We start from the raw sequence: 27,217 nt of genomic DNA on the forward strand, positions 1-27,217 counted from the left end.
TTTGCTGATTTAATCATCAAAACGATTTCCCCTTTTTTCAAGAAATTAATTAAGATTGTTATATAGAACTAAATTTTTTCTTCATTTTCGAATAAAGTTTTAAAAGGCTTCGAATTATATATCCCTCGACCCAATTTGAGCAGTGGTTGAAATCCGAGAGGCAGTTTTTCTTGGCGAATTATTATGGGCTTTGGAATTTCATGATTTGGTCCAAAAGTTGATTAAGTTACAGAGAACGAAAAACAGAAAAACATATTGGTCGTTGGGGGTCTCCTCATTGGCCGTAAAACTGAGAAATAGTAAAGTTTGGTGGCAAAAATCTGAACTTAGCAATTTTTTTTCGTGAAATACTCGTCGTGCAATATCTGCCTCGGTAGCGAATATCGCGGCGTGTCCTTTTGGTCGCGAAAGTCTGGAACTGCCAAGGTTCGGTCGCGAAACTCTGGACCTGTCTAAACTTTGTCGCGAGAGTGAAAGTCGCGGTTTGAAAGTAGCGGACCTCGACCCGACTCAAAAAGTTCGACTTCAGTTGGTGTTTACAAGTCTCAAAACCAAGTCTCAGTTTTCCCCTTTCCTTCTAAATAAATTTCCTGCCATTTTCGATCCCTTTTTAGCTGTTTTCCTCAATTAATTGCCAAAAACTCAGTATTCAAAATTGACAAGCCGTTGTTCGCAGTTTGATTTGACACATGTTGCCGATAACGGGGTGTTTTTCAATACGTAATCATTAGTGTTGTTTTACTTTTAAACTTAACGACCATAAATTGTTATTTAGCTGCCGAGCGAAACTGAAAACTCCTTTGATAATGATAAACAGATAGCGTACTCCTATTTATTTTTTTTAGCTGAAGCTCAACTACTTTTTATCAGCACAGCGCGTGTTTTGTTTGAAATCAATAGCGGAAACATCATCAAAAAAACTGTTCAATTATTTGCGGCGCCTGTAACGAAAAAACTATTACCAAACAACGAAAAATTACCAGCAAAGGATCAATACATTTGAAAAACCTTGCAATTAGTGAAGAAAAGTGTGTTGTAAAACTACTTCTGTCGTTTACTTTACTTACTTTGAGTTTTCTTCGACTTTTGTACTGTTTTTCAGCTCGTAACTAGAATGCATTTGGTGTGCTGTTTTAGCCGAAGTAGGTTTTTGAATTTTTAAAATAATTTTTATTTTAAAAATCTTTTTGCGGAAAAAAATCCGGTTCCGTTGAACAACATACAAAGTTTACATGCTCTGAATTTTTCTACTACTTTTTTGCAGATTGTGGAAAAATCATCTGGCATAATCTGGACGTTCAGAAAAACGTGCTCCGAAAATTTTTTTTGAGGACCATCAAAGCTATTCATGTGATTCTGTAGGTTTGAATGCTTTTCAACAATAACTCAAATGGACTCAAAAAAATTAAGTGAATTCTATTAGTTTTTGTGAACTATGTGATTTCGTGATAAGAACTAGTACAACCTTCAAAAAATACAACTCGGCTCTTAAGCGGGAAATCTGTGATAGCATAGAGAGTCATTAATAATCCAACTTAACTTAAAAACGTTTGAAATATTTTTCGGTTAAAATTTTTATAGCACAAAAATTAATTAATTTGATTATGTTTATTAATACTTAAAACAAAGTTCTACAAAAAAATTTACGGAGTTTCAATGTTTGGTGTTATTTTCTTTCTTCAGTTTTTTTTATCATGTTACAACCATTAATAGCTTGAGCTCAAAAAAGAAAAAACAATTCATCTGTAAGCCTTTTAAAAAAAATTATTAGGGTTTGATAATTGCAATTTGTGATAACCAACGCGCAATGTATTTTGGTCAATTAAGATGCAAGCATCGATTTACTCTGGATAAGAAATCGCTGTAAATTGAAAAAAAGAAAAAATTGTTTGGCCTAAATAACACGCGCTGTATGCAAATATATTAGATTGTTCTTTACATAACGTGTGTAGGTTGACTTTGAAAAAAAACTGTAGCTATTTTTCGAAATATTAAAAAAAATTTAGACTCTTTTAAAAAATTTTGTGAAAATTTAGTTTAGTGTTAATATATTGTGTTCAGATGAACCAAAAGATGACAAGACATCTCAAATTTAGAGAAGTTGTTATTGACAGCAACATTAAACATATTATAAGATAAGTGTCTGATAAAAAAATCACTGAAGAAAAAAATTTTCGCCTAAATAGCTTTCGCTGTAAGCAAAACATATTACCTTATTCTTTACATAATGTATGGAGGATGACTTGAAAAAACTGTAACCACTTTTCGAACTATTGATAAAATTTTAGCAAAAAAAATTTAAGGTTTTCATCAAAAACTACGGCATATAATATAAGAAACTGTTCAAACAGTCAAAGTTTTGCTTTGCTACCAGATTGTTTTTGGTATTGCGACTTTTAAAAAAAAAAATGAATAGTAAATTTGTCGGTGCTTGGTGTGGCTTTTTTTTTATTTTGACAATTTTTTAAACTAGCGACTTGAAAAAATTTCTTCGTACCATCTGACAATTTGTGACGCCCTAAACACAGCATTGAAACAAAATATCAACTTTGATCCTTGTTGTAAAATTTGATTTTTTGAAAATTGCAGTTTTGGCTAACTCGGGACAATTTTCGCGTGCTATTTCTTGGTTTTATTGACCGCGTGAACGTCAATTTTAGCCAGCTCAAATTTCGTTCACTTTTGGTTCGAGGTATGCTATTTATTAATATGTTGATAGACGCTAATGACATCGCTCTGTACCTTGCATGGTGTTTAGGAAGAACTTTGCAAAAAATATTCGGACAACAAAACGTTTCTTAAAAAGATGATATTATCGAATTAATTCGATTGATCATCATAGTTTTACAGTTAACTGCTTTTTGATATAACTTCATTCATCGTTTCATCGCTAATTGTCTTTTTTTCACACTACTTGTGCTCGACGTGTAAAAGCTCAAAACTTCATTTTTACTCTGTTAAATGTTAGACTAAAATACTGAGGTTTATGATGCAATTTCGCGCGATGTTTCTTAGTTGGAAAACTTTAAGCCCACATATCATAACAACAAAAAAATTACTGGAGAAATTTTAATTCAATTTTCATTTTACAGCATCATAGGCCGTAGAATTTTAAAAACAGGAAAGCCATATGGGCTCAAGGAGTTCGATCCGGCCTAAAATTTTTTTTTAGAAAAAGTAGCGTTAAAAATTAGTCTTATCTATTTTTTATCTAACATTTCATCATTTCAGGTTGATTATTAAAAATGTTAGTTTGAAATTTAGAAACGTAACATATGAATAAGCAAGTATTTTTAAATTCGTAGTGCTATACAATCGTACCATAAATTGTTCCGAATGAGCAATCAACCGATACCAAAGAGTTCTTCGTCTCACATATTGTTCTTTAAGCACATTCTTTTTTATGTTTTATAGAAAAATATATGTTTTACAGAAAAATATTGAAGGAAAATTTGTCATGGTCATGTCGATTTGACCTAATTGATTGGTTACACATTTGGAAATTTCTTGGCTAAAAATATTTGGCAATGCTTTATGCTGTGGCCTTGAGACTTGAATGAATCATAGAAATTTAGTTCTTCATTTCTTTATCAGTCAGTGACCTTTGAAAAATTGCTTCTAATTAACAAAAAACTTAAGTTTGTTTTGACTTGCTCGCCAAATTATATATTGAGTGTTCTGTAGGCAAGAAATGATCAGCTTCCGGCAATCATTCTAATAAAGATATTAAAATATAATGGCGATGTTTGAGCAGATAATGCTAATTTGAAGATCTTACCTAACGAAGCAGTTTAAAAACGTTTCCATAACTTTTTACCACATCAAACTTTCTTTTCAATATGAAAACTTGCTAATTAATTAATCATAACTAAATGCTAAAGTACTTACTTTTCATGATAAATGTTTTTATAAAAGTCTGGTTGCATCACAAAATTGATAATTCTGTTTGATGGTGGGGGAAGGTAGGAAAGCTTCAATTTGTACCATTGGTCAGAAAAAAAGTGCCATCGATCCAGTAATTTACTCTTAGGTCATTGTTAAACATATTCAAGCTACTTCCTTGAAACTAAAATAATTCCGTCATTGTTTTGCTAAAATTCAATCAATATATTTGATTATCTTCTTACGATTCTCGTTTTCTGTTATTACTCCTGATTTATTGATAAGAGAAGTTCTCCCGTTCTAAAACACAATCAAACTTGAAAACACCTGGCGCATCTGAAATCTGCGATCATTTTGTTTAAATTTATGAGTACGTTTTCTGTCAAATTCAATTGGAGAAAACCAAAATTTCAGGACAGATACTTTGCTTAGAATGATGTTTATTTTAGAGTCGATGAACGCACTTAAAAACTTATGATCTTGAATAAAAGCTTGATAAAATGTCTAATGTATACACCTAAAAGGGCAAATCCATTATTTCAAGGAGCATGAACTATCAATTGGCTGTCTCCTACCATGTTATTAAAATTCTGCATTTGACATAAAATTCAATTTCTTTTTCATTGGTAACTGATTGCGCTTGCTTACTTTTTGTTACCTTTTGTTTGGACCCAATATATGTATCATAGTTTCTCATGGCTAACTTGGGCAGTAGTTCAACCGGATTGATGAACCAAGTCTCTGCCAAATTAGGTTCCGGTCTTGGGTTGTTAGCAATGTTTCTCTTCATTTATCTCATCTATTCGTTCACACTTCACTCCTCTGTTACAATTGAACAGGTAAAATTACACACCCGGGATGACCAAAAATACTAGTCATACAATTTTCATATATGGAAAAATGCTAGTCATACACTTTCCATGCAACTCCATTCGTACAGAAAATTGTATGAAAGGTCTATGATTAGTATTTTTTCATATATGGAAATTGTATAACTAGCATTTTTCCATAAACCAAAAATATTGATTTTTTACATTTTGATTTCTCAATATGTTTTGGTTGTGTTCGTAACCGAACAAAAATGACATAAACCTTGATTACTCAAACGTAGTAACCAACGGTTTGGCCCTCTCGCAATAACAATGCATTGGAAACAGCCTGATATGTGTTACTTCTGTCGCAGACAAATAACATAACGAAAGTAGTGAACTTTTAAATTTTGGCAGTAATTTTCAAAGATGATTATTTCTAAAATTTTAATTTTTAAATTACCAGACATTGATAAAGGCATACAAAAACATGTCATACGAAAGAAAGAGGAGTTTTAAGCGTTTTTGAAAAAAGTTATGAAGAGAAAAGGAAAAAAATCCAATATTAGTATATCCAGGACTACGTCATACACACAAAAAATTAAACTTTGCATGCAAAATTGTTTTTTTTTTTCAAAAAATGTTTGTTTGAATACGAAAATCAATTTGCGGTTGAAACAAAAACAAAAAATTTTTGGGGGCAATTTCAAAAATACTTCGCCATCAAAAAAATGCTAGTCATGCCAGCAAAAACGCTAGTCAAAAAATGCCGCCAAAAACGCCATCAAAAAATGCTAGTCATGCAATTTCCATATATGAAAATTGTATGACTAGTGTTTTTTTTCAGAAAACAAAAATAAAAAAGTCAAAGTTTTCAGTCGTAGCAGCCCAAAAAAACGCTTAAATGTTTTTCCAGCAGTTGAATTAATTGTTCAAAGCTTTTTTTTCACAATAAAAATTAAAAAAAAATCTAATCATACAATTTCCATATATGGAAATTGTATGGGTAGCATTTTTTTCATACCATTTTTTTTCCTTTTTTTTTATGAAGAGATACCAATTTCGATACCTAAACAACCATAAAACACCTTTGAAATTCGATTAAACTCATTTTGCAAAAATGTATGAAATTTGTATGACTCGCATTTTTCCATAGACTAAGTGTATGAAATTGTATGATTAGCATTTTCGGTCTATGGAGGTCAACCCGGGCAATTATATGGTTCTTTCAATGTTACTGAGCGCCACAATACTTTGTTTTGTCGAATAACTCTAAACAAATTGTTTATTTTAAAAGTGCTCTTGGTGCCAACAAATACGCTTTTCAAGGGCGGCGGATGAGTAGAAAAAATTGTCAAAAACTATAGACAGGTGCTTTTGTGAACAATTGGTTTGCGACGTCAACTTATTTTTTTTTCCAGGCCGCTCGTATCACACCAAGGGTCAGTGGCTTAGACTTATCAAGCGATAGCATGTCTACAGCAGCCAAACTCGAACAGAAAAGCACTGACAAAAGTTACATGCCGAAAGTCCATATCAAACAAAATTTTTCCCAATTGCCAAGTCACCTTGATCATATCAAAAACATGTCGACATCTGACCTTGCCAAAATGGTTCTCTCTAACTGCAGATTGACCCAAAATTTCGAAGGGGAGTTCAAACGACCGAACGGTGAATTGGACGAACCGAAGTTGATGAAGGAGACGGAGAAGATAGTTGCTAAAGTTAGGATAGATAAACGATACAGGTGGCCACCTGCTTATGATTCGAGGGACAAAAAGTGAGTGGATACAATTTAGGTTTTTCCGTATTCGGGTCAAACAAATGCTAAAGTTGTAGCTTGAGGGGTAAATTGCAAGGCGCTTACTAACTTTTTTGGAGTTCTTCTTATCACTATCAAAATTTTTCAAACATTTCTTTTTCTTGCTTTTTTGCATGTTTGATTTTTTGAAATTATTGGCAAATGAAGTAATTATGGGCCTCAAAAGTTTTCTAAGTTTTGAAACCATTATTCTCAGAGTTTATAATAAAATTAAAATTTATTTTTCTATTGGTACGTTTTGTCTTGGAGATTTTCAGCGCTCATTTAGGAATCAAAAAAAATTTAAAAATCAAAAACTCTTTGCAAAAAAATTGAAAAAAATTTCGAAATTTTCTAGAATATTTGAACGAGATTTTTTTTCATTGTTCTATAGAGAGTTGCAAAAAGTTCGGACAGACAGAATTAATTAAAAAGCGCAACTGTTTAGACATCAACGGAAATTAAAACTGAAATAAACACAACGTCGAAAGTTCATAATAAAGCAGAGTTTCGAGATCTACTTAACAATCCCCCTTTCAAGAAAGGGGAGGAGATCGTTAATACGATTACTTGCAGCGAACTTTCGACCAATCAGAATGCTGCAAAATTCGAATTTACATACTATGCTCTACTGCGAATTTACTGTTTTTATTTACAGGGGTGGATACAGCGAAACTCGGATCTACTTAACAATCCACCCCTATTGTACTTACTAAGTAGATCCGAATTTCGCTCAAAACCTATAACCACGGCGGGCAATTGCATCCGAAGCGTCGAAATGTTTTACAGTAAAATCTGGATGTTCATCGCAGTATTTAAAAATTAGGCTAGCATAATCATCGGATAATCGACGATCTCGCATTTTGAATTTGGTCTGACAAAAAATTCAAGGTTTTTGGGCTTCAGGTTTTGCAAGCAAAAAAGTGTCGAAAAGCACTGATTGCTCATTTTAATTAATTCTGTCTGTCCGAACTTTTTGCTACTAGTTATAATTATTTGTCAGAAAAATTTTAAAACTTTGCAAATTTTTTTTTAAATTGCGCAATAACCGTTTATCAATGTTTTTATGGCGAGATTTTTTTTCGTAAAAAAGTTGCGCCATCATTTTGAAACAGTGATGCTTCTTGAATTACATTTTTTGAAGCAATTTACTAAAAATATGGAGTTGTTGCTTATGATTCCGAGGGAATTTTTTTTAAAATTGAGATTAATTTTACCCAAATACATGTTATCTAACTGATTTTCTTCATCAACCTGCAGTTTTTTTTATTTGAAAAAGAAAGCTGGGTAAAATGGAGTGTTTTTGTCGAATTTTGAAATACTAAAAATTTCCATCCAAACAAAAATACTTTTATGAAGATTTTATGAAAAATTTTTGTCATATGGAACTAACTGGAACTGTAGGACGCAAAACTTTTTCAGTAATGCGGTTTAAATGATTAGAAGCTTCAGCCCTTTCGGCTGTAATTCGGGTATAACTATTCGGATTCAAAGAACTGCGGCAATCTCATGCGACAATCTCCTTCAACCACGTGAAAACTCTTCTGTCAATAACATTCAATTCGTAGTTTCGGTAATACAAACACTTTGAACATTCAATTCGTAGTTTCGGTAATACAAACACTTCGTGTCATGGTCGCTAAAAAAACCAAAATCTGCTTTAAATTGCATTTATATCAATAATTTTTTCTGTAAAAACTTTGTATGATAAGTTGGAGCAAGCTATCCAAAACAACCGAGACAAACTGCTCAGACATCCTCAGCCCTTAAAAACGGAAGAAAGTGAGCGAGCTTTATGGTCGGCGTGTAAATTTGCTCGTAATGGTTTTAAGGTCGGCTCAAACTTCGTTTCACTTTGATACGAGGAATGCTAGTTATTAGTATGTTGCTAGACGACAATTACATTACTCTGTACTTTGCATGTTGGTTGAGATGTTTTGTGAAAAAAAAATCTCTGAAAATCATTTATTTTTCATTCAAAGAAGTATCATTTTTCACGTTTCTTAAAAAGATGGTTTTTATCAAATGAATTTGTTTGATTATCATAGTTTTCCAGTTAATTGCTTTTTGATTCAATTTCATTCCTCGTTTCATCTCTAATAGTCTTTGTTTCACATCACTTGTGCTCGACATGTAAAAGCTACAAAGTTCATTTTCACTTGGTCAAGGGCTCGACCCCCCTTTCAACAAAAAACAAAATGTAGAAGAAACTCTATTTCAATTTTGATTTTACAGCATCATATGCCAAAGAATCTCATAAACAGGAAATCAAAGTGGGCTCCAAGAATTCAATGGGGCCTACAAACTCTCGCTTTTCTACAATTCTCGTTTTTTTTCTCTTCATTTATTCATTAGAGAAGTTCTTCCGTTCTAAAACACAATCAAACTTGAAATTAACTGGCGCAATTGAAATCTACCAGCCTTCTTATTAAATTTATATGCACGTTCTGTCACATTCAATTTCAAGAAAAAAGTTTTGTTTGCTTAAGTTGATGTGGATTTTAGAGACGATGTCCACTTAAAAGCTTATGATTTTTGTGCCGCACTCTCGTATCCTGTAAGATCTAAAAAACCTGGTTCAACATCTGTAAATTATCGGCAATTTAAACAGATAATATGACAATATAAAGATAATATAAAATAAGGCAAACATCAGTTTAACATTTTCGGTTAACATGTTATCAAACGGTTTTTCAACAATCTCAAAAATCTATAAACATTTTGATGGCAAACTGACCTTAATCGGACAAACCAGTAGTTTTCAAGGCCTTTTGTCTAAGCAAATCTAATTTTAGCTTTTTCACTTTCGCGCTATAATGGCGTCATTAATTTAAGCGCGAACATCTTCCGCGCCCAAAAGAGCAAAAACGGGTGCGAGTTTTACGGCCGGTCGAGTTAGCTCCCCGGAGCGGGTGGTAACTACGGCGGATCGGGCTATGTTGTCTTTTCCGTAATTAAGGGTTTTTATACGAGCCAGAGGGTAGTGTCCCCTTGGGTTGCTGCGTTCGTCAACAATCCACACTAAATCCCCTGTTTTTAAAATAACGTCACTATCGGAGTGCCACTTACTGCGTTTATTCAGCGCTGGCACATAATCTCGCAGCCAACGACTCCAAATTGCGTTGGCGTAGCTTTGCGCTCGGATATATTGCTTTCGATGGTCGAAGTGCTCCTGGAAAGAGAGAGAAGGAAAGCTAGTACCCTTTCGGCCTAACAAAAAATGATTAGGAGTTAACACCTCGAAACCATCCGGACTTGCACTTACTGATGTTATAGGTCGAGCGTTCAGTGATTGTTCTACAAGACAGAAAGTTGTTTCAAGGACTTCGGGAGTGAGCTTTCTACTTCCTATTATTGCGTAGAATACCCTTTTACAACACCGAACGAGACGTTCCCAAGAACCACCGTGATGCGGGGCTGCCGGGGGGTTAAATTTCCACTTAATACCCTTTTTCGCCAGCTCTGGGGGTGCTTGATCGTTCCACGACTGAATACAATTTAAGAGTTCTTTCTCGGCTCCCACAAAATTGGTGCCGTTATCAGACCAAATGACTGATGGAGTGCCGCGACGGGCAATGAATCTTTCGATTCCCATTACTCACGAACTCGTGTCCATGGATGAGACAATCTCAATATGTACAATTCTGGTGGTCATATATGTAAAAAGGAAGCACCATCGTTTTTCAGAACTCCTCTTGATTGAGACGTAAAAGGGTCCAAAGTAATCAACACCACAGTTTGTGAAAGGAGGCTGGCGGTAACCAAGCCTTTCAACTGGAAGCTCTGCCATCATAGGTGTGACAGTTTTGGCTTTGCGCTTCCTACATATAAGGCAGTGGACTTCAATGGACTTCAATAAAGAGCGAAGGTTCAAGATTGCGAACTCTAAGTGAATTACAGCTCGCAGGTAGTCTAAGAACTGGGGCTGATAGCGATAATGAATATCACTTACGAACAATTTCACCAAAGAATGCCTTCCATCAAGGATTATGGGGTGTTTGTGTTATATTCAGTTTCAACTAGGCGGCGAATTCGCCCAATTGAACGAATGAGGAATGCAGGACCCATAAACGGTGCATACTGTGCAATACGATTAGACTTTTTGACGGTTTTGTTGCAGGACAGGAGTAAATATTCAGCTTCAAATGATTCCTTTTGGGAAATCAACAAAAGTCGTTGTTTGGCGGTTTCTAATTCAACCGGATCGGTTATTTCCTTGACTTTAGTGCGGTAGTGCCGGTGTTTCGGACTAAGTCTGAGCATGAAGGTAACCACTCGCTGGAGTTTACGAAACGAGCTGAACTTTTCCCATGCAAATAAAATGGGTTGTTTTTGTTTTTGTGCAACGTTTGAAAAATTAGAGGCCTGCTGTAAACCTTCATTAAGGTCACAAGCGGGACCAGCCAGGCGGATTTTCTTAAGTATTTCTATGCTCGGCTTGAAAGGCCACTCGCCACTTTTCAGCAGACTTGGCCCGTTCACCCAGCTGCTTGTTTTTAAGGACTCCGCTGAGATTCCTCTGGTTCCCGTATCAGCAGGGTTGTCTCCACTTAAGACATGAAACCACTGATCTACGGTCGTACTTTCTAGAATCTCTCCAATCCGGTTTGCCACGAACGTGGGTTGCTTACTACCTGAGTTTAACCACTGGAGCACAGTGGTGCTGTCAGTCCACATGAACGTGTTTGACACAGGAATGGTTAGAGCTTTGAGGACATCTTCCTTCAAGCGGGTAGCGAGTAACGCGGCCTGCAGTTCAAGCTTCGGGATGGAAAGCGCTTTCATGGGCGCTACTCTTGCTTTTCCAAAGACGAAGGTCACTTGTGTTTCGAGTGAAGTTTTCACACGGGCGCGAAGAAAAGCTACAGCACAAAAAACTTCTTCTGAGCTGTCACCGAACATGTGTAACTCAACCCAATCGACTGGTGCGGAGAAGTAGCTGCGCTTTATACTCATTTTCCCTAGAGATGGCAAACCAGAGTGCCAGGCAAAAAATTTTGTCTTGATATCAACGGGTAGCTGATCATCCCATTGTTGACCATGAATGCGCCAGATTTCTTTCAACAATAATCGGGCTCTTACGGTATAGGGCGTTACGAGACCTATGGGGTCGAAAACGGAAGAAACAAAACTTAACACTGTTCGCTGTGTTATCGAATTTTTAAGTTCACAGTTGACACCACGGCTTACGACCAAAGTGTCGTCAATATGGTCCCACTTCAGACCAAGAACATGAGAAGAATTATCCCCACAAGTTACAATATATTTTTTTTCCTGTTGCGGCGCGCTTTGGGGCGGGTTTAACTCTTTATTAATTTTAGTTACGTTACTTATGAATTTAGTTAATTTAAAACCACCTAGAGCTAACAGAGTAATCAACTCTTGACTCATTTTAAATGCAACATCAGGGTCCTCAAAGGAGTCAAGGTAGTCGTCCATATAAAATTTCTCTAGAACTGCGGATGCTGCGTCAGGGAACATCGCCTGATTATCCATTGCAGTCCGTTGCAATGCATAATTTGCACACGTTGGCGAATCTCTTGCTCCAAAGATATGTCTGGTGTAATGGTGTACAACCACATCGGCTGTGGGGTCCTCCCGCCACAGAAAACGAAGAGATGGTTGGTCCTCTGGAAGGACGCCGACTTGTAGGAACATCCCTTCAATGTCAGCCGATACGGCAAAATGATGTTGACGAAAACGGAGGAGAACGAACACAAGGTTTTGCAGTAGGTCGGGTCCTACTAGCAACGATTTGTTCAATGACGTACCGTGGAATTTAGACGCTCCGTTAAGGACACGCCTCACTTTACCAGGTTTGTTTGGGTTCACCACGGGATGGTTAGGAAGATACCACTCGCGTATGCTGCGGTTCGAAAAATTATGGGGGGGGGACTTGAATCACGTATCCTTTACTCAAATCATCTTCGATAGTTTTTGAGTATTGATCCCTTAAGTGAGGATCTTTCGCTAAACGTTTTTCCAACGATTTTAACTGAACCAAAGAGGAATAGTAATTATCTGGTAACATGATAGATTCTTCTGCCCAAAGCATACCTACAGCGTATCTTGATCCATGGTGGACGGTGGAGGAATCAAGTATTTTAGCCGCCCTTTTGTCTTCGGCTGAACGAGAATCGAACTGTTTGTAGGCTCCGTATGACTCTATTTCATACCAGCGTTTGATTTGACAAGCTAGTTCGGTATCATCCGTATTGCACTTGAAACAAGTAGAAAGGAAACCAATAGATGTCGGCATTGGGCCGCTCAAGACCCAGCCTATTGGAAGGCGAACCGCGACGGGCGATGTGTTTGGATCGGCCTCACTCTTGAAATACTCCTCAGGCCGAATAGCATGGAAGGAGTCTTGACCAATTATTAAGTCTACATCGGCGTAGCTATACACAATTGGTTTGATTGGAGCAAGGTACGGATACTTGCTCTGTAATGCAGGGATGTTGACGGTATCGGTACCGACTTTAAGTTCATCCTTGACAAATGCGGTTAATTCGAACATGTATTCGAATCCATCGAAGTTAGAAGATACCTTCATCTGAACTTGTTTCGTTTTAACAACAGTCGTTGTGTTAATACCATTTACTGTGAGATCCAAATCTCTTCCTGAGAGATTCAGACATTTGACTAATTTAGCCGATATCCAGGAATGACTAGATGCTGAGTCACACAAAGTTAAACAATCAGCACTCTGGAAATCGGTGGAAACTTGGAGCTTGATTATGGGCAGTAACCCTTTCGATGTTATGATTGATGATTGGTCGTTCGAGATTGCGCAACTTACATTCAACGGAACGGGATTAATGTCTGCATGATTCGAACTTGCGTTTGGTATATTCTTGCTGAATGATTTTCGATCAGCGTTTGTGCTCGCTTTATCCGGCTCTGCATTAGATCTTGGTTGACCAGCGTTGGGTCTTGTATGGCTATCTTTTTTGTCCGGATTTCGACTAGGAAAAACACGTTCAGCCCCATGGAGAAGTACACTATGGGTGCTAGTGCAACCTGGTTTGGTGCATTTCTTTGCTCTGGGACATTGCCGGAATGCGTGGTTCCCTTGTAAGCAGGAGAAGCACAATTTGTTTTCCGCAGAGAATTTCGCACGTTGTGTTGGAGTTTTCTCCTTAAACATAGAACACTTCCACAAGGCATGTTTCCCCTTGCAGAGGATACAAGAAGGATATTCAAACTTTTTCTCAACTGTACTTGTCGAGGCAAAAACTCTCGTTACAGCTTTAGTTTTGGATGGCTCTTCGACTTTGGGCTTTCCAGGCATATTTTTCATTTGCTCATGAGCTTCTGCTTTATCTTTTAACCAATTGTTAAAGTCAATTAGGTTGGGGCGTGACCAATTACGTTTCACGACAAAAAGTGACCACGATTCTCTCATGTTTGGTGGAATTTTCGAAAGAGCTTGATTTAACAAAGAGACGCTTTTCAAATCTTCTTCATAATCAAGAGACCTAAAGACAGCCACTAGACTTGAAATGGTCATCGAGAAGCTAATGATGTTCTCAGAGTTGTGCATTCGAAGCTGCGAGAAACTGGACAACTTATCAAGGTGGGCCGTAATTACGTTTTGTGGCTGGCCAAACTTTCTTTCTAGAGTTTTCAGAGCATCTTTATACATTCTTCCACTGTATGCGAACTATGCTATGGCTGACTTAGCTTTTCCCGTGACTAATGTTTTTAAATAAGTCAACTTCACATCATCGCTTAGGGACGCTGCGTCTACAGTACTGCAAAATTGGCCAAACCATTCGTGCCAATGGAGCGGGTTGCCATCGTACTGGGCCAGCTTCCATTCTGGAAGGGGATCCTTCTTTGAGACTGAAAGAGCTTGGACTAAGTCATTCAGTGTCACGGCTTGCGGTTGGGGAACTGGTTGCAACGACGGCAATGTGTTGCTAGGATCAGCTGCAAAAAGTTGCTGCTGATATATGTAAGTGTTTTCAGCCGATGCGTCGTGATTGGGAAACCCATAGTAAACGGTACCACCACTTGATACGTGGGGGAATTGTTGCAGAGATATTAGCATTACGGATGAAAAAACACCAACTGATGGGTTTGTGTTACCATCACTTGTTACCCCAGTGATACATTGGGTGACTGCGGGTGTCCACTGTGACATTAGTGGCAAGTTGGGCTGACTAATAACGGCAGACTGTCCGCTAAACGGATTGTTCACTGACGCAGGGTTGCTATACACGTTATGTGATAGCAAGTTTTGATTTCTGCAGATTAAATTTGCAGGTGGTTGTGACACAATGGCATGGGGGATGTATCCAGAGTATTGATTGGAGATGGCGGGCATGTTTCCAACAACTCGGGAATCGTTATTGAAGTTGTTGACGGGGATATGTTGCATGGAAGACGAAGGATGAGGTACAGAGAAGTAACAGCATACCGGAGTATTGGTAGCTGCTGTTCCAGCTGGATTAAAAAATGATGATGTATTGTTTTCGCAAAGTGTAGCGTTATTGGAAATAAGCAACGACTGCGTTTCGTGCTCAGGATTAGTGGATACAGCGTGCTTGATTCCATCGCCATCGCTGAAGGAGACGGTTGGTTGATAGGGATAACAAAGTTGATCACAATCAAAAGTCCGATTCGGCAACGGACTGTGTTGATGCGAACCACTTTCTATATTTATACAGTTTTCAAACTTTGAAGAAGACGGAACTACCTTGGGTCCTTTTTGGTTTTCTAATGCACGATCAACCCAATCGTTTACCCTGTCAGAACGACGATCAACCGAAGACGCCATCTCGAGATGCTGATCTATTTCAGACTCTTCGAGGTATTCAGTTTCAACCATTTTTGCTTCAGCTACTTTAATACGATTTTCTTCGCTTAATCATTCCATTTCAAGCCGACTTTCCCCCGCTTCGCAAAAGCGTGTATCTCAATCGTGCTTAGCCATTACCGGGTTAAGTTTCAACCATAACGCAGTGAACGTCCGTAAAACTTGTCAGTATCAACTTGATCACTATCTCTTAAACCGAACCGACATTGTTATTTGGCACGACGCTGTTAATAACTCTATTAGTCGACACCGTAGTAATAAAATTAACGCACTAACTCCTAACCAGCTTAAGAAGATTCTTTTAAACTATAAACCTAATATTTATGCAATCGTTTACTGTAAACGTGTAAGCACGGAAGATATATATAGTAAGTTGAAAGAGTCAGGTATATTAGTTATTAATATAGTAACAGACCTGATATCTAGAAGGAAGCAGAACCTCACTGAGTTAGGGCAAAAGTAATTAGAACTACACCAGGATCCCTCTCTAGAACTGAAAACGTTTACGATCCTTAGGCGTTATAGCAAGAATTTGAAGTGTATTATTTCAAAGAAAAATACTCCTAAGCCAGGAAAACGCAAGCGGCAAGCTAATCGAAACAGAAGAAATGCTGAGTAGCACTAGGAGTTAAATAAATTGCTTCTCTAAGGTGTGATATTGTTTAATGAGTCAGAATATAATTTATTAATACTAAATATAAGGTCTTAAATTAATTATTCCCTTTTTTTTTCTCTCAAACTGAGCAGTTGAGCGTTATTCATATCTTTGGGGGGAAAGTTTTTTCAAAGCGTGGTGCAGCGAGCTAGCAGCTAGTATGAACATTTAGTGATTTAAATCAACTTAAGAGAGAGGGAATCAAGCAAACCGCGACCTGACCTCCCGCAACACCCTGAGCTAACAAGGTTGTAGCAAAAGGTAAGACGATTTGCTTAATAATACGCTACGGGTCTCGACTACGGCTACTTTTATCCAATTGAACTAGTTTAGTTAGCTGCACCACGTTTCAAGAATAAACACGGCGTTTTTTCAGAATTTTATTTTTTTCGAAAATTTCGGATTTTTTCCGAAAATTTTACGAAATTTTTTTTTTTTTTTCGAATTTTTTTTCGAAAATTTTTTCCACGTTTTCACCCAACGGTTCAAGTTCCAACAATAACCTGATGCGTTTGCGAAATTTTGAATTTTTTTTTTAAAGTCCAATACTTAGGGCAAAAAACTCGACTCGGTCGTTTAAATTAAATTATTATGAAACTAGGCGCTTTGCTGAATAATTTGCAAAACTATAAAATTTTAGAAAAAAAAATCAAAAATTTTCAATTTTTTTTTCAAAATTTTTGGTCTTTTTTTTTCGATACGGTGTTGAGCTTACAAACAAGGTGTTAGGATAACGTAATTAAGATTTATGAGGCCGGTTTTTTCCTAAACCCACAGAAAATTTTCTGATCGGGTTTTGGTATCGAGAAAAATTGGGGGTTACGATTTTGCCATCAAAAAACTCCGTATTAGAATTTAAAGCATCAAATCAGCAAGTTAGCACAAATGGATAAAGTTTTGGTTTTTTAGTCTTACAAGTTTTGTAGAGGCGTTCACCGGTAGAATCCAAATTCCACAGAAAACTTCGGGTGTCGAGAAAAAATGGGTGTCCACAATCCACAATCAGGATACCTGAAAAGGCCTCCCCTTCTCCTAACTGGGACGTTTCGGACAATCGGGTCTTTTCGGACAATCGGGTCGTTTCGTCCAATTGGGTCGTTTCGGCCAATTGGTCACCTTCTGACAATTTTTGGCTAATTGGACACTTCTGGCCAATTCGGCATCTTCGGGCCACTTTCGGCTATTGCACAATTTCAGCCAATTGGGTCAAATTTGGACAAATGTCGACTAATTGGACAATTTTGGCCAATTCGGATACTTCAGGGCAACTTTCGGCTAATTGCACAATTTCGGCCAATTGGGTCGTGTTTGGACAAATATCGGATAATTGGACACTTTCGGCCAATTGGGATACTTTAGGGCAACTTTCATCTAATTGCACAATTTCGGCCAATTGCGTCGTGTTTGGACAAATTTCGACTAATTGCACAATTTCGGCCAATTGGGTCGTGTTTGGACAATTTTCGGCTAATTGCACAATTTCGGCCAATTGGGTCGTGTTTGGACAATTTTCGGCTAATTGCACAATTTCGGGCAATTGTGTCGTGTTTCGACAAATATCGGCTAATTGGACACTTTCGGCCAATTGGGTCGTCTCTGGAAAAATTTCGGCTAATTGGTCACTTTCGGCCAATTGGGTTGTGTTTGGGCAAATTTCGGCTAATTGGTCACTTTCGGCCAATTGGCTTGTGTTTGGGCAAATTTCGGCTAATTAGTCACTTTCGGCCAATTGGGTTGTTTGGGCAATTTTCGGTTTATTGCACACTTTCGGCCAATTGGGTCGTACTGTCCGGAATATCGTCCTGAAAATCCTCTGGAATATCGTCCGGACTATGGAGTCCGGGTCGGCGGACCAAAATGTGCCGCACTCTCGTATCCTGTAAGATCTAAAAAACCTGGTTCAACATCTGTAAATTATCGGCAATTTAAACAGATAATATGACAATTTGAAGATAATATAAAATAAGGCAAACATCAGTTTAACATTTTCGGTTAACATGTTATCAAACGGTTTTTCAACAATCTCAAAAATCTATAAACATTTTGATGGCAAACTGACCTTAATCGGACAAACCAGTAGTTTTCAAGGCCTTTTGTCTAAGCAAATCTAATTTTAGTTTTTTCACTTTCGCGCTATAATGGCGTCATTAGTTTAAGCGCGAACAATTTTGAATGAAATCGTGATAAAATGTCTGATATAAATACCAAAAAAATTGCTAATCCATTATTTCATGTAGCATGAATTATGCAGTGTCTGTCGCCTAATATAACACTATAACTATAACAGGCCTCTCGTATCACACTGAGAGTCACTGGCTCTGATTTCTCGAGCGATAGCACTTCTACAGCAGCAAAACTTGATCAACAAAATTTTAGCAGAAGTTAAATGCCAAAACTCTATATCAAACAAAACATTTCACAAGTGCCAAGTCTTCTTGATCATATCAAAAACATTTCGACATCCGATCATGCCAAAATTGTTCTCTGAAACTGCAGATTGACCCAATCTCTCTATAGCGGTTTCTTACGATCGAACTACGAAATTGATGAAGCGAAGTTGATGAAAAAGACGGAAAATATAGTTGCCGAAATTAGAATAGATAAAAGATACAAGTGGCCACCAGTTTATGACATAGGAACAAAAATCAGTGAATTCAATTTAAAATTTCTATTATGGTCAAAATTTAAGCACTAAATGTCTGAATTGTTTTGATCTCAACCAAGCATCTTCAATCATTTCAGTTTCATTATTTTGCATGTTCGGTAAATTGAAAATATTGGCAAACTAAATGAATATGGACCGCAGAAGTTCTCAAACTTTCAAAACCAGTGATCTTTTGGTTTTATACTAAGTTTAAAAAAAGTTTTTCAATTGCCACCAGAGTCCCTTTTTTTGAAATGGTTCTAAATTGATTCAGAGACTGATAATTTTTGATTTGCAGCAACTAAATAAAATCACTAATCTTCGTAGCTTAAACAAAGATAACCGGGTAGTGTGCAAGTAGCACAGAGTGTTCCAACCAGAAACCTCAAAAAAAGTGTGGTGTGAGCTTAGGATTATTTGACAGCATAGTAAATTAAGCAATTTGAAAAATAATTTTTGTAAAAAACATGACTAGAAAAACAAACAAAAAAACGTTTTTTTTTTTAGGTTTTTTAAGTTTTTGATTCCAAAAAGGCGCTGAAATATTCAAAGAAACTACCGTCCTTCGATTAAAACTATGTTTTTATATTTGAAATAGAGCTAATGTAAGCTTTCATTACGTCTAAAAAAAGTTTTTTTTTTTTAATGTTTCTGATACCAACAAGGCACAAATTAACTCCAAAAACAAATTCAGCTGAACAAAACTTGTTTCTAAGGTTTGAATTAATCATAATTGAGCTTTTTTAAGCCTGATCGGCTGCTTTATTTGCTCGTTTTTCGACAAAACGCCTAAAGTTTCAAACCAGTTCTTCTCGATACTGGGAAAATATTTTTTTTTAGAGTCATTCGAATTACCGTTAAAAAAGGAAACAATGAATTTCCCGTTAGTGTGTTACATTTATACAAATGACACAAAAATAGGCAGTGTTCAGTTTTAGTGTAGTTTATAATAACTATTAGCAAAATTGTACGTATGTTAGATCACCCTAGACTCTTTCCAACACAACATACTTTATCATAAGTCACTTGGCCTGGGTCCTTAAATTGGTCAAGAAAAAAGTTTTTGTATATTATCTTTGTTCTTACATTACCCGTGGAATCAATATCGCTCACGTATTTGAATGGGATATTGTTGTGTAGCAGAATGCCTTTCGTAATACCACTTTTACCCAATATCTTACTGTAGGAGCGTTTGATGCAGAGGAGCAATTTAGTTCGAGGATGGTAACAAAGTTCCGAGCTTGGTAGGCTTAGACCTTTTTCCGAATTGATAGCGGCTGCTTTTCCCGAATTGAAAGAGGAATTGAATGGGAGGACAGAAATGTTTAATTTTTATCAATTATAATGTAGTCATTTAGACCCATATTGTCGCAGTAGCCACTAGGAAGCGACTTATTGAGCACTTCAACTCCGTAAGGGCAAAAGATGGTATCTTAAATCTGTTTCTCTAATTTGGTTAGATAATTGATGTTAAGGTGTTCCATTATGATTATTTTTGATCTCGAAATTGATGCGAGATCAATCGATTTTGCAAAATTTTGAAAAAAAGTTCTTTACATCTGTTTATGCGGACAGTATGATAAATTAATTAAAAGGAGCTCTTTGATCAATTTGTGGTTTACTTCGATCCGTAGAAATTTAAAGTTTAAGTTCATTGGGATTAGGTCATCCTTGACTCTCACTTAGAAAGATTTCGGAACTAGAAATAGAAGGCCTTCATCTTTTGATGTTTTTCTATCCCTAGGTATTACCTAAAAACTGTTTTTATCAGTTTTAAGAAGCTTTGAAGTGTCCCTATCGGTAACTCAAGTTTCGGTTTAGCCGTATATAGTATTTTCCCAAAATCATTGACTAGGTTTTTGAACTGACGTTTGTTTGCCAAGCTTCGGCGATTTGAATGAAAGAGTAAAAATTTTTATCCAGAACATAACACCGTTCAAATACTTTCCAATATGCATCGGAACCGGGATAGCGTTCTATGTCACCTGATAGAAGTATTAAAGTAATCAGTCCTTCAAAAAGGAAATTCGTTTTGCCATTAAGACAATCTTATTCTAAAGTTCTTCTTGCTTTGAGACTTAATTGGTACTGTCATCACAGAAATCGAGACCAAATGCGTGGGAAGAGATAAGGCCATTAATGTGACAGTACAAAAAACAAACGTGGGTTAACCTCAATATTTAAATAAAATAACAAAAACAGCCGGTAAATTTATGTAACAGCCTCAGTAGTAGTTTTGGTAGTAGCGATTATATGGACGATGACTATAGTTTGAAGTATCGTTGTTTTTCAAATTGTGAGTATTTTGTTGGGCCTTGTATGGCTGCGTCTCAAATCGGCGCTAATAGCGCTAAATTTTTTGTTTAGATTTCAATGAAGTCTTTGATGCATCTAAGAACCCAGTCGAGGTTTTCAAAAAATTCGACAGAAGGGCATTTTGCAGACTATTTATAATTTAGATGTAAGTTCTCATGGTATAGTTGTTTGTAGTGATTGATTTAGAGAAATTTTGGAGCATTTTGGAGTGTTTATTTCGAACAAGACAAATTTCCCGCCTTCTTAGCCATATTTACAGTTGATGAGCTCTTGAACTTTGTTTCATTTTCGGCGCTTTTGCGAATTAGTATAACTTCACAAATAACGAAAACATCGTTTGAAAGATCGTCAACAGTTAAACTTAGCCACATATTTGTCAAAATTTTTGTTTACCGTTTGTTTGGATTTCATCAAAATATTGGTACCATCCTCCAGAACAAAAATTAGAATTTTTCTGCTTCGTATTTTTCGAATAAGTTTATTTTTCCTTTTGTGGTAGTTCCACGACAAGCATGAAATGCACAATCAAGGGGAATGGTGTCATCCAAGGTTGACTAATGTACAATACTGCTACCTAAAACTAAATTGTTTTGCCCATCTTCGAATTCAAGTGCATTAAAATCTCTCACCTTTTCAATCCACAAACCCTTAGATGAAGACCGTCTTGCTGACCACCTCTTGGATAAAGGCGTTTTTTCTGTGACCTTCTGATGCAAGTCGACGTAGAGTTTGTAGGCCATTTAAAACAAATTTAAAATTGTTCAAAACAACCGAAAACAAAATTCCTCTCCATTTTTTAAAAGGCCGGATCATTTAGATTTTTAGTACAAAGTGTTTCGTTGAAATTTATGTAAATGAGGAAAATTAATTCAGTTTATTATGACTAGAAATTAAAAGTTTAGATTCCAGTCATAATAAGTTGGGCTGATCTTTTTACAGAAAGTGAGTGTCATTCAATGCCCTAAAATAATCATAGTTATCTTGAAAGTTCAAAAGCGGAAATTTTTTTATTAAACTTTTTTCCTGTTTATTTTTTGTATAATAAGCAATTGTTACTTGACTACGAAAGATCCTTAATTCCAGAGTCCCAAAAACAAAAACCCAAATTCATTGTAAAAAATCTTCGTTACAGACGAAAACTCACTTCTTTGCTCAAACAAACATTTTATGAAAAAAATGCATGCAAAAACTTGAAACTTGGATTTTGTCTATAACGCAGCCCAGACTTATATCCAGAAGTTTTTTTTGACATATGGAACTTACTGGAATTGTATGACACGAAGTTAGAAAAGGCGATTAAATGATTAGAAGCTTTGGTCTACTTGGGTGTACTTGGGTAAAATTATTTTAAGAACACTGTTTTTTTTAACCCTTGGGACTCAAAGAACTGCGGTATCATGTGCCAAGTGCCCTAAGCGTTATCAGCGACTCCAAGTAACCCAAAGTTCAGTAGTGTTTTAGCGGCTCCCAGCCCAGAATGTAGGATGTGATTAGCAGCTTCTTAAACGAACTTTGATGCATTCTATGGAATTAGAGACCTCATTAAAAACATCAATTTTCAATTTTATTGAAGCTTCATTAAAAAAATCAATTTTCAATTTACTTTTTCTTGTTGCATTTGTCAAAATCAGAAAAGATATTACTTTTTTTGCAATAAGCCTCTCCCCCCTCCCCCCTCGCAAAAAAGTCTGGTTGAATATTTGTGGATCTGCAAAATTAGCAATTGAAAAACTATCAAACTGTTTTGAATACTGGAAATGGCATGCATAAAAACAAATCTAAAATACTAAAGAATACCAATTAAAATAGTGTTTTGAACGCTTTGAGTAAAATTTCAGAAAAAGATTTTCTAAAAAAACTTCAGGTCTGAATAATCTTGGCTAGTTACTAGCACCTTGGCTAGTTGTTCTCGTTTTTATGTGTGCCGCGGCTTGTCGGTCCACAAACTTTTCATTGATCCATAAATAAACAATTTCCCACAAATTTCATTGATCCATAAATAACATCACACAAATTTGGGCATTTAACATTCTGCGAATTGTTGCCTCTTTAGATCATACGCCTACTGTTTGAACACGAAATCTGGCAGTACTTTCTTGCAAAACTATATCCTCAGGAAAGGAAGGAGGGGGGCCACGAAAGTAGAACGAGTCAATGCATTCATGGTCATAAGGGAACCCATGCACAGGATGCTATCAGGTGGGAATATCAGTTGATCTGCTAAACTTTCCTGCAATACTTTCATCTTTTGGCTACTTTTTCATGCAACTTTCTTTTCACGAGGGTTAAAAATTTGAAAATTCGCTGCTCAAAGTGCTGTTGAAATACTAGCGGATGATCACTTCAATAGCAACTTGATTATTTGCAAGGAGCGATGTGAACTTTCATGCATTTTCAGCGCCAACCAGAATCGTGTATTTCGAACAGAAAAACCAGCCACTTTAATCCGAATTTCAAACAAATGAGAGGGTTTAAGGTGTAATTGGAAGGGCTTCGTGCCAAAATTCATCCATCATCTTTATGATATTTCGAATAACATTTTATTGTATAAAATGTTTTAGCCTACCTGAACAAACTAAAGGAATGCAAAAATCACAAAAATACTTGCGCACCATGGACCAGTTTTGCCAAAAACATAGCCATTTATGTGCAGAACATTCACAAAACGAAGTCCAACTTGTATAACAAGGCATTGACCACATTAAGGTCTTGGGACGTGGAATTTGATGACTTCGTGGATTACATCATACATATGTACCTAAGGAATGATGGTAAAATCAATAACCCCGAGCCAGACGTAAGCTATCCTCAATTTTCCTATTTCTCCAGAGATTATTTTGACAAAAAGTATTCCAATGATTCGTTTTCTATATAACGGACTGGAAAACTAGAGACTGCTCATGTAAGGTACATTTTCATTAATTTTGGATTTCTGAGGCTCTGTGAAAACCAGTATTATAAAAATTAGATAAAGGAATCAGAAATTGTTTCAGTGTTTGATTTTTTGTCTCTCTCTACGACCTCGTTTTCCTCAATTTTTCTCAAATTTTATACTTGGGAAATTTTTAAGATAATTAATCGTTTCGAGAGTCAAGCCATAAAAATTGCCATTCCTTTGCATACCACGAACGAGAATAGGATACTTTTTGGACGTTGAAAAGGCATCATATTAAGGGAAAGAATGCTCAATCTCAATTCCAACGGCCTTAAATATATTTATGCGCCATTGTTAACAGAATAGAGCAAAAATTCAAGAAAAAATGAAAATTAAGTCGACCAAAATTATTTTGCAAATTTTCCCAAAAGTAACTTAATCGAACGAAAAATCTGTAATAAATAAACGAGTTTTGAGAGTTTTAACTAATCAATCGGTCGATGTCTTTTGTAACTTCGAAACCCCGAGGGTATATCGATGTCCGTGTCTAACGCGTCCATATCGATAAATCTTGAGGCTAGGACTCGCGGATTAGTAGGCTATTTTATGGGATCTACTGTTTTGTTCAGATTAGCACACCGTCTTGGACGTGGTGGCATTGGCAGTCAGTTGTGTCTGAAAGATGCTACCCTTGTTCTGCCATCTGGAGAGATGTGGTCCTGTTTGAGAACCTCGAGGGCCACTTGAAACAGGTGCTCCCAAAGTATCCAATCTTATTCATTAACGAACACGCGCTTCCAGAGATTAAATCCAGCGATACTACTGCAAAATTGAAACTTTATTTCGATATGTTGGATGACTCCCAATTGTGGTTTCTGGGATGTGTTATGTACAAATTGGATTATGCTATTTTGCCTTACAATTTCAACGCTTTCTTAGTATCAATTGGAAGAGAGCATGTTTCTCAAATGGATAAGGAGTCAAACTTCTGATTTCACAATTGAAGCGCTGTATATTATAATGAAATATTATTTTTTGTTTGCCTTCAGTTTAACTCAATTGTGGATCCAGAAACTCTACTGGAAGTGCCGAAAACTTTCAATTGTAATCAGCTAAGCTAGCACTCTTCTTCAGGGCGGTTCAGTCTTCTGAACACTTTAAAAATAAGTCTTCTGAAATAAGAAGCATTCGAATTCAGGCACCTGTTGAATTCAAGCAAAAACTCAATTTCAGATTGTTTTTTGAACCAACACAGGAGCAGCGCCTAAATTTGTTACGGGAGCAGCGCTTACGAAAAAAGCACGACCAAAAGGGTTTTAATATGACATCACACCTGAACCATAAACAAAGAGGATAAAAAAACCGGCCCTTATCTATAGTTCTTTTCCACTCTCTTCGAGAGTGGTCGGAACAAAAAGCCAGCACTGTGCTGACTTTGCTTAATTTAGAGAATCCGGTTAGTTAAGGCCACCGAGAACAGTGGGCCCGGGTGAACCTCCATACTCGAAAAATGTATTTCATGCAACTTCATACAAGAAAATTTATTCCCTGCAATTTCCGTATATAAAAATTATGTGACAAACAATTTTTACATCGCTGCAAAAAATCCAGGGCAAGTCCATGCATAAGAGAACTTTTGTTTCTTTTTTGATCGCAATATCACTTTAATGCTCTAACCTTTTTCGAAAAAAATATGCTTGTTATATTTTGTCTATAACGCAGTCTAAAATAACGATTATCCATTAGATATTTTCCCTTAACTAATGCTAGATAATTCTTGGTTATTGTGTTTTCGTACAGATCACAAAAAATTTTTAATTAGTAATTTTTGATTTATGGAAAAATTTCTATGCATACAGTTTTCATGCATGAAAAATTGGGTTTCATAATGTTTCATTTCAAAACTACCTCAAAGTGCTTGAGCTGAGTAAAAACAAACCCATACTGCTTAACAATTAACTTCTTGTACGACAAAAGTTTTTCATGAATGAAAATTGTATGGTAAGACGTTGGAAGGTTTGTGATTCCACATTGCTACAAGCAACAGAAGTCTATTTTTGATCAGTATAGGTTTGTTTCAACTCATCTCGAACATTCGGAGATGATTTTGAACTAGTGTTTACTTATCCGAATATAAATTATTTTGGCTCAACGTTCATTTCAAAACGGTACAAAATTCCACTATGCAAAACAAGATTGTACAAAAAAAAACACTACCTGTTAAATTTTTGGAAATAAGAGCTGAGGGGGTTCTAGGGCAGCGTTTTATCCGTAATACGTGAACGCGTACTTTTCTCAGCAATCCTTTCCATCGATTAGAGTGACCATTTAGGACCCATCAACAAGGATAGCCAGCCTTGTTCAGAAAGTTCCGAAAATATTCATAAATTAATTAGAAAAAATAGTTTTTTTTTGTTTTTTTTTTTCAATTAGTGTTTTTTTTTGCGCGTGGTTTATATAAAAGCTAAGAAAATAAGCGATTTGAACTAAATCGAAAACATTTGTCTTTCTAAATTTTGAAAATGTTTCCACAACAACTACAAAATCTCTTTGTCAATACAACGCTGGACTAAGCTCTTAAAACTAGATTTGCCTTCAATAAAAACGAGTAATTTTGTTTTAAACAAGAATGCTCGTATCAGGGCGAAGCCCTGAAAGTTCCGACTGCTTTTTAAAGTAATAGAGCAGTAATAACTTTCATAAAAATTTAATAAGCTAAAATGAAACTTTTTGACATTTTAAGTTTTTTTTGTAAAAATCATCCCCCTCACGCAATATGAAGTACAAAGTGATAAATTTTTTTCCTAGTAATGAATAAGTTATGGCAATTAAGTTTCTTTTGGAACTAAGTTTCCATTTGGAACAAGTTGGATTAAATCTCCGCTCACGCGTTAAAAGCGCGAAATACATCGCGCGTTAATTGTCCCAAATTGGGCAAATTGGCAATCTGTAAAATATTTTTTCAATGTTAAGCTTAGAGCAACAATGCCTTTTAAATGATATAGAAAAACTTTGTTAAAAATGGCGAGTTATTAAGAAATTTGTCTGAAGAAAAAACCACACCGAGCACAAACATTCCGTTACTTTCGTTACGAAAGTCGGAACAACAATACATTTTGACTGCCAAAATACTTCAAATTTTGAGTGCCGAAATTTTACACCCTTACGATGTTATAATTACAATTTTACATGTGTCAATTCAATCGGCCACAATCCAACAATATAAGACCAAGAAAAGTCGAACTGAAATTATTTCAAACCAAATGAGCTGGCTACGACCAAACTTAGAGCACATTTGCTCGGAAACAAAAAAGACCACGATCAACCTCCAGGCTGTTTACTTTCTTTATGAAAGGAAGCTGATTAAAAAACCCAGCCTTGTATGTTCTCCATTTTTTTGGCCAAAGTCGGAAG

The 27,217-nt window shown here is 36.2% G+C and overlaps 1 protein-coding gene across 2 annotated transcripts; it reads left to right on the plus strand.

Moving 5' to 3' along the window:
- Positions 1–726: 726 nt before the first annotated feature.
- Positions 727–25,013, plus strand: LOC134842566 (uncharacterized). Of its 2 annotated transcripts, XM_063858961.1 has the most exons (6): positions 727–822; positions 3,995–4,721; positions 6,113–6,471; positions 22,982–23,127; positions 23,490–23,725; positions 24,433–25,013. In XM_063858961.1, exons 2-6 carry the CDS (start codon positions 4,578–4,580, stop codon positions 24,793–24,795), a joined length of 1,248 nt encoding a protein of 415 aa, XP_063715031.1. In that variant the 5' UTR covers positions 727–822; positions 3,995–4,577; the 3' UTR covers positions 24,796–25,013. The 2 variants fall into 2 exon arrangements, with proteins under 2 accessions (XP_063715031.1, XP_063715030.1); XM_063858960.1 differs by lacking the exon at positions 727–822 and having other exon boundaries at positions 3,349–4,721.
- Positions 25,014–27,217: the final 2,204 nt, after the last annotated feature.

This window comes from Symsagittifera roscoffensis, chromosome 3 (genome assembly GCF_963678635.1).
Source record: "Symsagittifera roscoffensis chromosome 3, txSymRosc1.1, whole genome shotgun sequence".
Lineage (NCBI taxonomy): Eukaryota > Metazoa > Xenacoelomorpha > Acoela > Convolutidae > Symsagittifera > Symsagittifera roscoffensis.

Coding starts and splice junctions, on each gene's coding strand:
- LOC134842566 (XM_063858961.1), top strand. CDS start 4,578: ATGGCTAACTTGGGCAGTAGTTCAACCGGATTGATGAACCAAGTCTCT. Junction 6,472..22,981: donor TATGATTCGAGGGACAAAAA/GTGAGTGGATAC, acceptor TTGCCTCTTTAG/ATCATACGCCTACTGTTTGA. Junction 23,128..23,489: donor CATGCACAGGATGCTATCAG/GTGGGAATATCA, acceptor AAAATGTTTTAG/CCTACCTGAACAAACTAAAG.